This window comes from Oxyura jamaicensis, chromosome 33 (genome assembly GCF_011077185.1).
Source record: "Oxyura jamaicensis isolate SHBP4307 breed ruddy duck chromosome 33, BPBGC_Ojam_1.0, whole genome shotgun sequence".
Taxonomy (NCBI): Eukaryota; Metazoa; Chordata; class Aves; order Anseriformes; family Anatidae; genus Oxyura; species Oxyura jamaicensis.
Genome location: NC_048924.1, coordinates 1203063 through 1214330, shown reverse-complemented (window position 1 = coordinate 1214330; position 11268 = coordinate 1203063). Strand labels below are relative to the sequence as shown.

Sequence of the window (11268 nt, the reverse complement as noted above, 5' to 3'; positions counted from 1 at the left end):
CGCTCATGGATGACCCCATATAGCTCAGCACCACTCATGGATGACCCCATATAGCTCAGCACCACTCATGGATGACCCTGCACAGCTCAGCATGGCTCTTGGATGACCCTATATTGCTCAGCACCACTCATGGATGACCCTGCACAGCTCAGCATGGCTCATGGGTCCCTCTCCATCGCCTCTTGCTCTGCTCACTCAACCCCCACCACCTCTATCCTGGCTCGTGGACCCCCCCATCACCTCCAGGCCCCACAGAAGGACCAGGAGCGAGTGGGAGCAGCCTTGCTCCACGGGGCCAAGCGATGCCCAGCCTGCTTCCTCCCAGCCAGAGCATCCTAACCACGCCGTGAGCAGCTGCTGACTGCTGCCCCCATCCAGCCCCCAGCCCCGTGCAGACCCCCCCGGCACGGCCCCCGCGCTCACCAAGCTGCCCAGCTCCTCCACGCTCACGGCAAAGAGCCGCTCGTTGAGCCCCAGCGAGGTGAACACCCCCACGGCGTCCAGCTGCAGCCCCACTTTATCTGCGGGAGGCAGGGCGAGGGGCGCTGGGGTGCCACAGGTCTCCTCATGGGGAGAGGGACCCCAGGGTGCCCCGCGGGACGGATGCTCACCTCCGGCCGAATTCACCTTCACCAGGAGGTGTTCCCGGTCCCGGCCGAGCCGGGGGGCGAGGGACCGCAGGACATCCCGCACCGAGGCGTTGATGGGCAGCACCGTGACGAGGCACGAGTGGTCCGGTCTGTAGATCTCGTAGGGCACTGCGCACGTTAAGGCATCAGCACGGTGGCCGGAGGAGAGGGGACGGCCACAACCAAGGGGGACAGCTCCCACCTGACCCCCCCCCCCCCCCCCGTGAGACCCCCTACCTTTGTCCTGGGCTCTTAAGGCACAGCTGCTGCTCAAAGCTGCCTCTTCCTGGCTCGCCAGCCAGCTCACGGAGCTCCGAGCCTGGGAGAGAGCGGGGACGATGCCACCCCCAAAGCCACCCCTCTCCTGGGCGTCCCAGCTCCCCAGTCCCCCCCCTCTGACCTGCCACCCCCCCGTACCTTGGGCTGGGGAGAAACGCTGCCATCTCCGTTCTCCAACCTGCACGGAGAGCGGTGTTAGACCCCCAGGAGCAGGTGAAACGCGACCCCCCTGGGGACCCCCGTGGGGGTCCGGCCGGGCGCTGCTGCTATCCACAACCCCCCCCCCCCCAGGGGAAGAGGACTCACGCTCGGGTCCGCCGGCGTTCCTGCTCCTGCACCATCCCTCCCAGGCGGGGGTCCCGGCTCGCCAGGTCGGCGAGGTTCTGGGGGAGGCAATGGGGGGGTCAGCGCGGCGCGGCGGTGGCCGGACCCCTCCTGGGGACGCTCCCCTGCTCCCGGTACCTGCAGCAGAGCCGTGGTGCTGCGGTCGCCCTGCAGCAGACGCCCGTAGAGCAGCACCCACTGGCTCACCAGGCGCAGGATCTTGCGGCGTTTGTGCAGGGTGTAGGTGGCCTTCTCCTGCTCCGAGCCCTCCAGCGGCTCCGCGCGGAAACTGGGACCAGTTAAGGGCACCAGTATGGGGTGACGTGGGGCTGGGGGAGGGGGTGACGTGGGGCAGGGCAGCGAGGGGACCCCTCACCCATGAGGACAGGATGGGAACGGGGATGCGCCTGGGGGATTTGGGGTTCCCACAGCCAACCCCCGATGTCCCCCTGGGGTGGCAGGGACCAAGCTGAGCCCGCTGGTCCCCAGCGAGGGGGCGCATGCCGTGGTCCCCCCCCCCCTCCAGCCACAGAAGGATATTGGTGCAGCAGGGCTCTGCAGAGCTGTGAGGTCGGCATGAAGACGGTGTAGGTGAGCAGGAAATCCCCCAGGAGGGTGTCTGGAAGAGAGCAGGACAGCCCCCATCACGCTTCGTGACACCCCCAGCGGGTTGGCAACACCCCTGGCCCCTTTGGGGTTGCCTTGGGATCTCCCTCCCCCCCCCCCCAGCAAGCGTGCTCCTTGCTGGTCACTTTTTGCTCCTAAATGCCGAGGAAAGGGTTGACCAAGTTCTTTTCTTTTTGACAAGAAGGAGAAAGCTCCGCGCTTGGAGGAGATTTGACTCCAAGCGGCCTCAGAGGGCGCCAGCTCAGCAGCTCTGATTTTTTGCCCGCTGGGGACATCTCCTGGCTCCTGGCTCACCCTCTTCTGCTGCTCTCCGAAGGCAGAGGGAGGCGCAGGGCCTTGGAGAGGAGGGAGGAGACGCTCTGGAGCTGCTTCTCTCTCCCAGCCCGAGCGAGGGATTTCATGGTGAGAAAAGTGGCTTTTTTTTTTTTGGTTCAATTCCTGTGGTGGTGACGGCGCAGGGAGCAGGGGTCCCCCTGCCTGGACCCCCGGCACCGCAGGGTGTGAGCGAGCCCCCACCTACCCACGGGGTCGTAGAGCGTGGCGTCGAGCCTCATGAACTCCAGCAGATGCTCGAGGATCTTCTCCGGCGTCCCGGCCATCACCAGGTACCTGGGGGCAGAGGATGGGGCGCATCGGGGAAGGGACAACAACCACGGCGTGCCACCCCCGTCCTGCTCCTCCGAGGGAAGCCGGGATGGGGCTGCGGAGCCTGGCCGCCACCACCAGCAAGGCGGCCGAGGGACGGGAGACGTGGGGTGGCAGCGCCGGGAAGGAGGGACGGGGACAGGAGGCTGTCACCTGCTGCTCCGCGCCGCGGCCGGCTGGCTGCTGCCTCCCTGCAGGTTCTTCTGCAGGACCAGCACCACCTTCCCGTGCTCCTTCAGGCGCATGGTGTTGGCCTCCACGTCCTAGAGGGGGAAGGTGGCTGGAGGAAAGCGTCGCCTCCGAGCCCGGCGTGGGCAGGCGGTGCCCAGCCAGCTGGTTGCACCCCAAAAATCACACCGGAGAGCTGCCCTACCCTACAAACCCCGCGGCTCCGCACATCCCGCAGCCCCGGGAGGGTGCCCAGGATGGGGTGCCGCTGCCGTGCCCAGCACGGGGAACCCCCCCGGACCCCCTGCCCACCTTGAGGATGTGGTTGAAGTCCTGCTTGTCCACCCGCAAGAAGTGGCAGTTGTCCTCCCGCAGGATGATGCTGGCCGCGCGGGGGGCGTCGTTCACCAGCGCCAGCTGCCCAAAGTCGTCCCCCTCGTGCAGGGTGGCCACCAAACCCTGCGGGGGGACAGGGATGGGGTGACAGGCCCGATTCCCGCTCTGGGCGGGCGAAGTTGGGGTGTCCAGGGAGCCCCACGCCTCGGCACCCAGCGGCATCGGGGACAAGGTGGCCACGCAGGGACGCACCTACCTTGCCGTGGGTGACCACGTTCACCGAGCCCTTCCAGACGATGTACCACGAGGTGCCTTTGTCTCCTTGGCTGAACACTGCGGGGAAAAACCGATGGGTTTTCTCTCGGGAGAGCCCGAGCAGCCCTCGTCAGCCCCATCCCACCCAGCCCCAGCGTTTCGGTCCCTGCCATCCCCGGCCCACGAAGAGCCAGCTGGACACCGTGTCCGCCTGGGGACCCTGTCCTCGGGGACATGCCGTCCCCAGCCCGCGGTACTCACGCACGGTGCCGGCTCGCTGGTGCGACTCGAACATCAGCACGGCCGCCAGCTCCCGCTTCACCTGCGGCAAGAGGCGCCCACCCTTAGGGCCGAGCGAGGAGGGGTCACGCTCGGGATGGGGTGACCGGGTGGCAGGGGACCCCAGAGACGGCTGGAGAGGACCAGGAGAGGAGGAGGAGGAGGATGCAGGAGGATTTGGGAGGGGATGGGTGAAGGTGTGTGTGGGGGGGGCACTCACCGAGTTGGAGAGATGAGCCACGGCTTTAATGTGAAGCAGCTCCTCAAATATCAGCTCCAGCTCGTCCTCCGTGCGCTGGGCCGGCCTGGTAGGAGAAGGGTGGGTAGGAGGCCGCCGCGAGCACCCCAGGGCCCTGCACCCCTCCCTGCCACCTCCTGGGCTGCCACCTTGCTCCGGGCACAAGCCGGTGGCATCCCCTCGAGTCCTCGACCTGGCAGCTGGGGAAGAGATGCTCGGCGCACCCCATCCGCAGCAGCCTTTGGCATCTCCAGAGCTGCATGGAGCGGGGTCCAAACGAGCCCCCCACCCAACCCCCCCGGCCCCCTGGGAGCCCCCAGGCACTCACGGCTTGCGCAGGGCCATGGTGAGCAGCGCGTCAGGACCCAGCTGGGCCAGGAAAGCCACGGCCTCCAGCAGCTCCTCCGCGTCCCGCAGCCCCGCGCCGGGCTCGGGGCTCAGCTCCAGCTCGGCAAAGCGATAAAACTGGGTGTCCTTGTCCTGGAAATGCCACTCCTGCTTGACTGCGGGTGGTGGTGGTGATGGGGGGGGGAAGCACATCAGCTCGGGCGTGCATGGCACTGCGAGCACCCAAGGGAGACCCGCAGTGTGCCGCAGGAGTCGGGCGACCCGGTGCACCCAGCACCCAAAGCCCCAGAGGGCCCCCGGTGGTGCTCACCGTGCGTCAGGACCCCTCCGTCCACCAGCACTTGGCCCACGCCGACGGCCTGGCTCCGCGTCTGAACGCCCAGCCCCGCATTCAGCAGCCAGTCCACCAGCTCCTTCCCCGAGCAGCACTGCCTGCAAGGGGGGTGGGGGGTGGGAAAAAGCATGAGAAATGGCCCCAAAATGGGGTTGCAGCGCCCAGGAGCGTGGCCAAGCCCTCCTCCGAGGGTCCCTCGCAGCCCGCGGTGTCCCCTCGCGCGGTGCGGATGCTCGCCGTCCCACCTGTGGTGCCGCAGGTGATGCTTGTGGTCCCGGATGAGGCCGGGGCAGGTGCTGGTGAGGTGGGTGAAGAGGAGCTTCCCGGCTCGCCAGATCTTCTCCGAGGATGCCTGGGGGGTTGGGGGGGTGAGGAAATAGGTGATATGGTTTGTGGGGCGGCCAGGAGGGCACGGGCGGTGACGGACACCTCCACGCCAGCAGGCTTCCTGCTGAACTTCCCCAGTATGGTGCCGGGGTGCCATGCCTAGACCCCATCCCAGCACCCCAGGACCTCCATCCCCAGCCCCAGGAACGGCTGAGCCCAAGGCATTGCCCATCCCACCACGGCCCCCTACCCACCGCAGCCTTGGGGATGTTTCTGCCCCCCCTGCCCCCCTTCCCAAAGCACCGAACTCGTGTCCTTGGGGGCATCCCCCGTCCACCCACCTGGGTAAGGCTGTGTCCATACTCCAGCGAGGATTCAGTGTCCAAAAGCGGGGTCTGGAAAACCAAAAAGAAAGGGGTTGGTGGCCGGGGGGAGGGGGGGCTCTGCCGTGCTCCCTGCACTCCCCCCCCCCGGGTACCATTCAGCGCATCCCCAAGTGCCTGCTCCTAAAACCACAGCAAAGCCTCTGCTCTGCCCCACCTTGCTGAGAACGGACCCCTCCCCTGCCACGCCCCCAGCCCCACACCACCCCCCCCCCCCCCCCCCCCCCCCCCCCCGCATTTCCCTCACTTTCAGCCACTTTCCTTTTATGCCCCATTTTCCGATGCCGCCGCCACGCGTCCAGCTCGCGCGCCGGGCTCCTGCCACGCAAAACCCCTCGGGCACCACCAAAACCTGCCTCGAGGAGCAGAGAGCGGGGACATCCCGCTGGGGACAGAGCCTGGGGAGGGGGGCTCCGAGCATCCCACACCCCTCGCCGCGTTGGGGCAGCCCCGTGTGCGCACCGGGGACCTGCAACCCCCCCAACCCCCGGCGGCGATGTTTAACTCCAGGACGGAAAGCGCACTCAAACAAGCGAGCCGGGAGATAAAAGAAGGAAGTTAAAAGTAAAACCCTTGCAAACAAGGATCAAAGGAGCCCCACTGGAGCCACGGAGCAAACGCCACTCGTGGAGGACATCAGAAAGACCCACGGGAAGCCGGAGCGGCCCCAGGGCAGGGAGAGGGAAGGCCCCAAGTTTTTCCTCCAGCTTTGAAGCTGGGTCCAGGTGAGGACGGGGGGAAGAGATGACCAACTCCAGAGGAAAGAGCTGGAGCTGCAGACCCGCTGCCAGCCCGTCCCACAGCAGGACGAGGACGGCAGAGGGAGATGGTGAGGATGAGTTTTGTCCACGTGCTCGAGCACGCCCAGGCCTCATCGGGGGCTGGTCCCAGATCGAAGCCCAGCCAGAAAAGCTCATGCAATAAATCGTGGAAACTAAACAGAAACAGCACCGGGACGTGGGGGTCCCACAGCTGCAGGAGCTCAGCAGCCAGCCAGAGGCTTTGCTAAGGGCAAGGTGTAACCTCAGCTTCCCAGGGGCTGCAGGTGGCAAAAATGAAGTTTATTTATTTATTTATCTTGTTTTTTTTTTTTTTTTTTTTCCCAAAGGATTCTAGGGGAGATCCTAGAAACTCCCGAGCACCGGGCTCGTGCCGACACGGTGTGGTCGCCTTCAGCAATAACGCTCAGGTGGACGAGGGGATGGAGCCTCCTGGGGCTTCCCAGCAGGGAAGCAGAGCAGCGGGTGAAAATCAACCCAGACATGGGTCAGGGTGGGCTATCGGAAGGAAACAAGCCCAAATTCCCCGTGTTCGTGGTCAGAGGCTCCGAGCCGATGATTACTCCTCGGGCACAGCAGGAGCCCAGGCCTCCGTAGCTGTAAAAAATGCAAATAGTGGGATGGGTGTTGGCAGGAAGAGAAGAAAATAGGAAACCTTGGTGTGCCACGGCACCAGTCCACAGCACGGCCTTTTCCCTCGGCCGTTCAGCGTCCCCGAGCCTCAACGAGAAAAGAAATAAAGACACAAGCAGGCAGCGAAATGCTCCGAAAAGCCACGTCCTGGAGGACCTCTGAAGCCGACGAGGGTCTCTTTGCTGCAGGGTACCGGGGACGCTGAATTTGCTGCAGAAAGGGGCTGGGTAGGTTAAAGGGAGACCAAAAATACCTGCCCCGTGCAAAGGCACCACTTCCAGCTCAGGAAGCCCAAGCTGCGAGTCACTGGGAGGGGGGCAGAAGATAATTCCTCTCCCTGGTGGTGCTCGTGAAGCTGAGCCCCAAAGTCATCCCTGGGAGCTCCTCCCTGCTCTTTGCAGTTCTCGTGCCTCGGTGCTGAGCCTCGCCTTCCTTCTCCAAACCCTCGCTTCGTAAAAACGCATCTTGTAGGGACGGAAAATCCGGTCACCCGCCGAGTTCTCGCTTTGTTTAACTGGCCCCGGATGGACACGCGATGAGCTGACCCAGTGCTATTTTCTGAACCCGCTCCTCTAACGTCTCCGCCGTTCACCAAGGCCAGTCCCGAAATAGCATCGCCCTTCTGGGCTCGGGGACTCCTTCCTGGAGCAATCCGTCACTGCGCCGTCGGGAATTGCTGGGAGCTGCCTCCGCTAGCAGGGTGCGTGCTGCCATCCAAGCCACAGACCCTGGCAGGCATCAAAAAAGCGCGGCGTTGCCTAAAAGAAATCCACTCCGGGCACCCAACGGGGCTGCTCAGCATCGCTGGCGGCCGGAGGGGCTGAGATGAAAACGCACCCAGCTGCTCGCACCATCCTCGTCCGCTCCGAAAGCCAGACTGCTCCACCAGCTCTGGTTAAACCTCGAGGGATGTCTCACCCGAGCAGCGCCAGGGCTCCCGCACGGCCACGGCCCTGAACAAACAACCTCTCATCTCCGAGACGTGTGCCGAATCCATCCCCAGCGCATCCAAGCCCAGAGCAGCTGTCAGAGCTGTTCTCCGCGGAGGCAGCCGCTGCCCTCGGAGCACTAACCCCAAGGCGCAGCGGGGAGCATCCTCCTCGGGTGCTGCGGGGGCTCGTCCCCAAGGGGAGGCTTTGTGGGCTCTCCCCCCGGTGGTTTCTGGTTGCTTTGAGAAGGGTCCTGAAGCACTCGGGGCTGGTGGGGGAGGGATGGGTGCGCAAAGTGTAATTTTGGCAATTGGGCGCCTTCTGGGCCAGATCCTCCTCGGATCTGCCGGCTCCGGGCTGGTGGCGGTGGTTGGAGCAACCCCAGCAAGAGGCACGGCCCCGATGGAAGCCCCAGTGAAGGAAGCCAAGGGCGACGAGCTGCAGAACCCTCCTCCGCAAGGGAATTCGAGGGGGAAAAAAAAAAACCACCTAGCAGGGAGCTGAGGGGAAACCAAACCGCCCCGGCACCTCTGGGTGCAGGCAGGTGATGGAGGTGGCCGGGTGCTCTGCCCGGCTCAGGCTGCTCCATCCCCTCCAGCCAAGCCCTCAGGGCTTCTTCCTCCTCCTCTTCTTCCTCCTCTTCCTCCGGAGCTCAAGCCCACGGGCAGCAGTTTGCAAGAGGCTCGGGAGCAATTCAGGGAGGGGGTGGGGGGGGATGGATGGAAGACAAGTGGCAGGTCCCCGGAGACGCTCCCAGCCTGGCCGCTGTCACCAAAGCTGGGGCGCCGCCGCCTCTTACTCACTCTGCAAACTTTCCCGAGTCCCGTGACGCCCCGCGGAGCAGGAAACGCTCCGGCAATCGGAGAGCAAATGTTTGCAAACAGGAGCCCCGGCTGAGGAGCGGGGAGCTGCCTCCGTGGGACCCGCAGGGCGATGCCACCCGTGCCGGCCCCGCACGGAACGGGCTTCGCCGTCACCCCCGGGGAGCGGGTCTGTCCTTGGGGCGGAGAGCCAGGACGTGCCACGGTCCTCCTGGAAGCAAGGACGACGAAGGAGACCGAGAAAAACTTCCCCTGCCCAAGGACAGCTGCTCGAGGGGGGGGTTCTCCCTGCTGATATTTTCTCGTTGCAAAACCAGCTCTGGAAAATGCGGGCAAAACCCCTCCAAAAACCATCCCAAGCACGCCTGCTCCCCGCGCACGGGAGCTGGGTGGTTCCCAGGGCTGGCCCCACAGGATGTCCGTCCCCCCCCCTACCCCCAGGTCGTCGCAGCATCGCGGCCGCCGTCTCCAAAGCGCTTCCTAAGGAGTTGCCTGTTTCCATCTTCCTGCTTACGGGACACGGGGGCGCTGAGATCCTGCCGGTCTCCAGAAATCCGGCAGCCGCGGGCGAGCGGCCAAGGCCGGCAGCGACCGTTCCGCGCTCGCGCGCCGCTTTGTTTGGGATCCCGAGGAAAAACAACAGGAGCTATTTCAGGCTTTACGGCTCCGGAGAAAGTCCTCGCCCATCCGCAGGCTCCAAAGGCACGGCAGCCAGCCAGGGGCTCGCTTCCCCCCCCGGGACCCTCGCCTGGGAGGGGTCTCCAAGGGGACCTGTTCCTCTCCAGGGACGCGGTGATGACGGCGCTCATGCTGTGGGATGGGTGCAGCTGTTTGGGGACGCTGGAGCCTCGTGGCAAAGAGCAGAGCTGGAAGAGATCTGGTGGCTGCAGGGACAGGCAAGCGGGTCCCCAGGAGGGACAGGACGGAGCCACACACGACGAGGAGCTTCCAGGAGCTTGTGGCCATGGGGACAAGGGACGCTGTGTCACCCAGGCACAGCCAGACGGCTCTCAACCATCCGCCTCTCTCCACCTGAGCACCCTCAGACCTGCAAGAACTGGGGAAAACGCCCCCCTCTGTCCCCCTCCCCAAAAGGATCCCCTCAAATGCCCGTCAGGGGGGAGCCACGCAGGGGGGACACTCCTGCCACGCTGCACGTGCCACCGCGCTGTCAGATTTTGCCAGATTTTTGCTAGCCCAGCCCTTGAAAACAGCGGCGCTGCGACCTGCTGCCGTCCCGAGTCCCCTGCTCTTAATTAAAAATACCCCAAAGTGAGTCCCGACAAGTTCTGGGGAGGAAAACATCAGAACAAAGGGAAAAAAAAAAAAAAAAAAAAAGGATAAGAAAATCGTGCTTGTGAAAGAGTCTGCACAAAAGCACGCGAAGCAATTTCTCCTTATTCCTTAAGAACGTTTGTGCCGGGTCAGGCAGCGTGGGAAGGGGAAGGTGGGCGGCCACGGGGCTCGGCTGGGACACCGGGTGCCTGCAGCCACCTCCAGCACCCAGGGGACAGCGGGGTGCCAGCCACGGGGACCCCAGGGGCTGGCAAAGGGGGCTGGCAGCGGGCTGGGGTCGGAGGCCGTGGCGCTGAGCACCAGGCTGCCAAGCGACCGGTTCCGCCTGGAGAAACGGGCTGAGCCGCCAGCGGGGAGGGAACGTTTTGAACCCTGCGTGCCGCGGGCACGGGGAAGGTGTTTCCTGCTCGCTTGGTGCAGGTCGGGGTGCGCTGCCCGGGCGCCGCGCGCTGGAGCACGACGGCCCCGGGCTCGTTTCGTGCCCCGCTGCCAGCTGCGCCCCTTGGAAGGGGCCGGGGCTGGCGGCTGCCCAAGGGCGCACGCCGCACTCTTGGCCCCGCAGGGAGCAAACCGGAGTGGGGCGCAGCTCACGGCCCGCTGCCAGCCCTCCTGGGTGGGCTCGGGAAGGCCGGAGCTGCCCTGCAAAGCGGGGCTGGGGGCTGCAATAAGGCTGGGGGTCCCGCTCGGCTCCACCTCGTAGCCCCCAGCCTTCCAAGTGCAGGGGGGGATGCTGAGGGGTGCAGCGGGGGGACAGGAGGGTGGGGGCTCCTGCAGGTGGGGTCGGTGATTGTTGTCCCTGCTGTCCCCAGGTCCCTTCTGTCCCCAGGTCCCTTCTGTCCCCAGATCTATATCCATGTCCCTGCTGTCTCCATGTCCCCACTGTCCACATCTCTGTCCCCATGCCCCCGCTGTCCCCACATCTCCACTATCCCCATGTCCCCATGTCTGTCCTCATGTCCCCGCTGTCCCCATGTTCCTACTATCCCTACGGCTGTCTCCATGTCCCCTCTGTCCCCATGTTCCTGCTGTCCCCATACCTCTGCTCTCCCCATGTCTGTCCCCATGTCCCCATGTCCATCTCTGTGCCCCTGCTGTCCCCATGTCCCTGCTGTCCCCATGTCCATCCCCATGCCCCTGCTATCCCCGTCTGTCCCCATGTCCCCATGTCCATCTCCATGCCCCTGCTGTCCCCATGCCCCCGCCATCCCCCCGTCCCCACGTCTGTCCCCGTGTCCCCACTCACCCAGCGGATGCCCTGGATGCGGGGCAGGCTGCCCCCCTCTCCCTCCAGCCGGATCTCGTAGCTGGAGCTCCGGAACAAGTGCATCTTCCTCAGCAGCACCGACAGCCTCTTGCCGTCCCCCCCGGGCCCACCGGCTGGCGGCGGGGGCGGCGGAGCAGCTCCGGGGCCCTGCTCCAGCCCGCTCCTCCCTGCGTCCAACCGGCACCGGGGCCCCAGAGCCGCCGCCCCCCGCCGCGCCGCCTCCCCGCTTGCGCCCCCGGTGCCGGTCCCGGTGCCGGTCCCGGCCCCGCGCACCTTCATGCAGCGGCGGCGCGGCGGGGCCGGTGCCGGTGCCGGTGCCGGTGCCGGTGCCGGTGCCGGTGCCGGTGCCGGGCGCGCCCCGCCCCGGAGCGGGG

General features: G+C 65.6%; 2 protein-coding genes across 3 annotated transcripts in view; both read right to left on the bottom strand.

Moving 5' to 3' along the window:
- Nucleotides 1-11196, bottom strand: part of RAPGEF3 (Rap guanine nucleotide exchange factor 3) — a 14717-nt gene extending 3521 nt beyond the window's left edge. Inside the window, exons 1-18 of the mRNA XM_035308863.1 lie at nucleotides 10874-11196; nucleotides 5131-5184; nucleotides 4708-4814; nucleotides 4439-4560; nucleotides 4109-4283; nucleotides 3763-3847; nucleotides 3525-3585; nucleotides 3265-3341; nucleotides 2985-3131; nucleotides 2658-2767; nucleotides 2380-2468; nucleotides 1773-1851; nucleotides 1371-1521; nucleotides 1215-1291; nucleotides 1047-1086; nucleotides 867-948; nucleotides 612-758; nucleotides 424-521 (exon numbers count right to left, since the gene is read on the bottom strand). Coding sequence (XP_035164754.1) covers nucleotides 424-521; nucleotides 612-758; nucleotides 867-948; nucleotides 1047-1086; nucleotides 1215-1291; nucleotides 1371-1521; nucleotides 1773-1851; nucleotides 2380-2468; nucleotides 2658-2767; nucleotides 2985-3131; nucleotides 3265-3341; nucleotides 3525-3585; nucleotides 3763-3847; nucleotides 4109-4283; nucleotides 4439-4560; nucleotides 4708-4814; nucleotides 5131-5184; nucleotides 10874-11173 — 2001 coding nt within the window. The 5' untranslated portion in view covers nucleotides 11174-11196. The remainder of the gene's footprint in view (nucleotides 1-423; nucleotides 522-611; nucleotides 759-866; nucleotides 949-1046; nucleotides 1087-1214; nucleotides 1292-1370; nucleotides 1522-1772; nucleotides 1852-2379; nucleotides 2469-2657; nucleotides 2768-2984; nucleotides 3132-3264; nucleotides 3342-3524; nucleotides 3586-3762; nucleotides 3848-4108; nucleotides 4284-4438; nucleotides 4561-4707; nucleotides 4815-5130; nucleotides 5185-10873) is intronic.
- LOC118155550 (synapsin-1-like) lies at nucleotides 9440-10671 on the bottom strand. Of its 2 annotated transcripts, none has more exons than XM_035308875.1 (2): nucleotides 10566-10671; nucleotides 9440-10511 (listed from the first exon to the last, which is right to left on the bottom strand). In XM_035308875.1, exons 1-2 carry the CDS (start codon nucleotides 10583-10585, stop codon nucleotides 9587-9589), a joined length of 945 nt encoding a protein of 314 aa, XP_035164766.1. In that variant the 5' UTR covers nucleotides 10586-10671; the 3' UTR covers nucleotides 9440-9586. The 2 variants fall into 2 exon arrangements, with proteins under 2 accessions (XP_035164766.1, XP_035164767.1); XM_035308876.1 differs by having other exon boundaries at nucleotides 9440-10519; nucleotides 10620-10656.
- Nucleotides 11197-11268: the final 72 nt, after the last annotated feature.

What these genes read in the sequence shown, in the direction of transcription:
- LOC118155550 (XM_035308875.1), bottom strand. Translation starts at nt 10,585, where the DNA reads ATGAGGACAGACATGGGGAC. An exon ending in ATGAGGACAGACATGGGGAC is followed by an intron (nt 10,512 to 10,565) that starts ATGGGGATAGTG and finishes AGAGATGTGGAC; the next exon opens with AGTGGGGACATGGAGACAGC.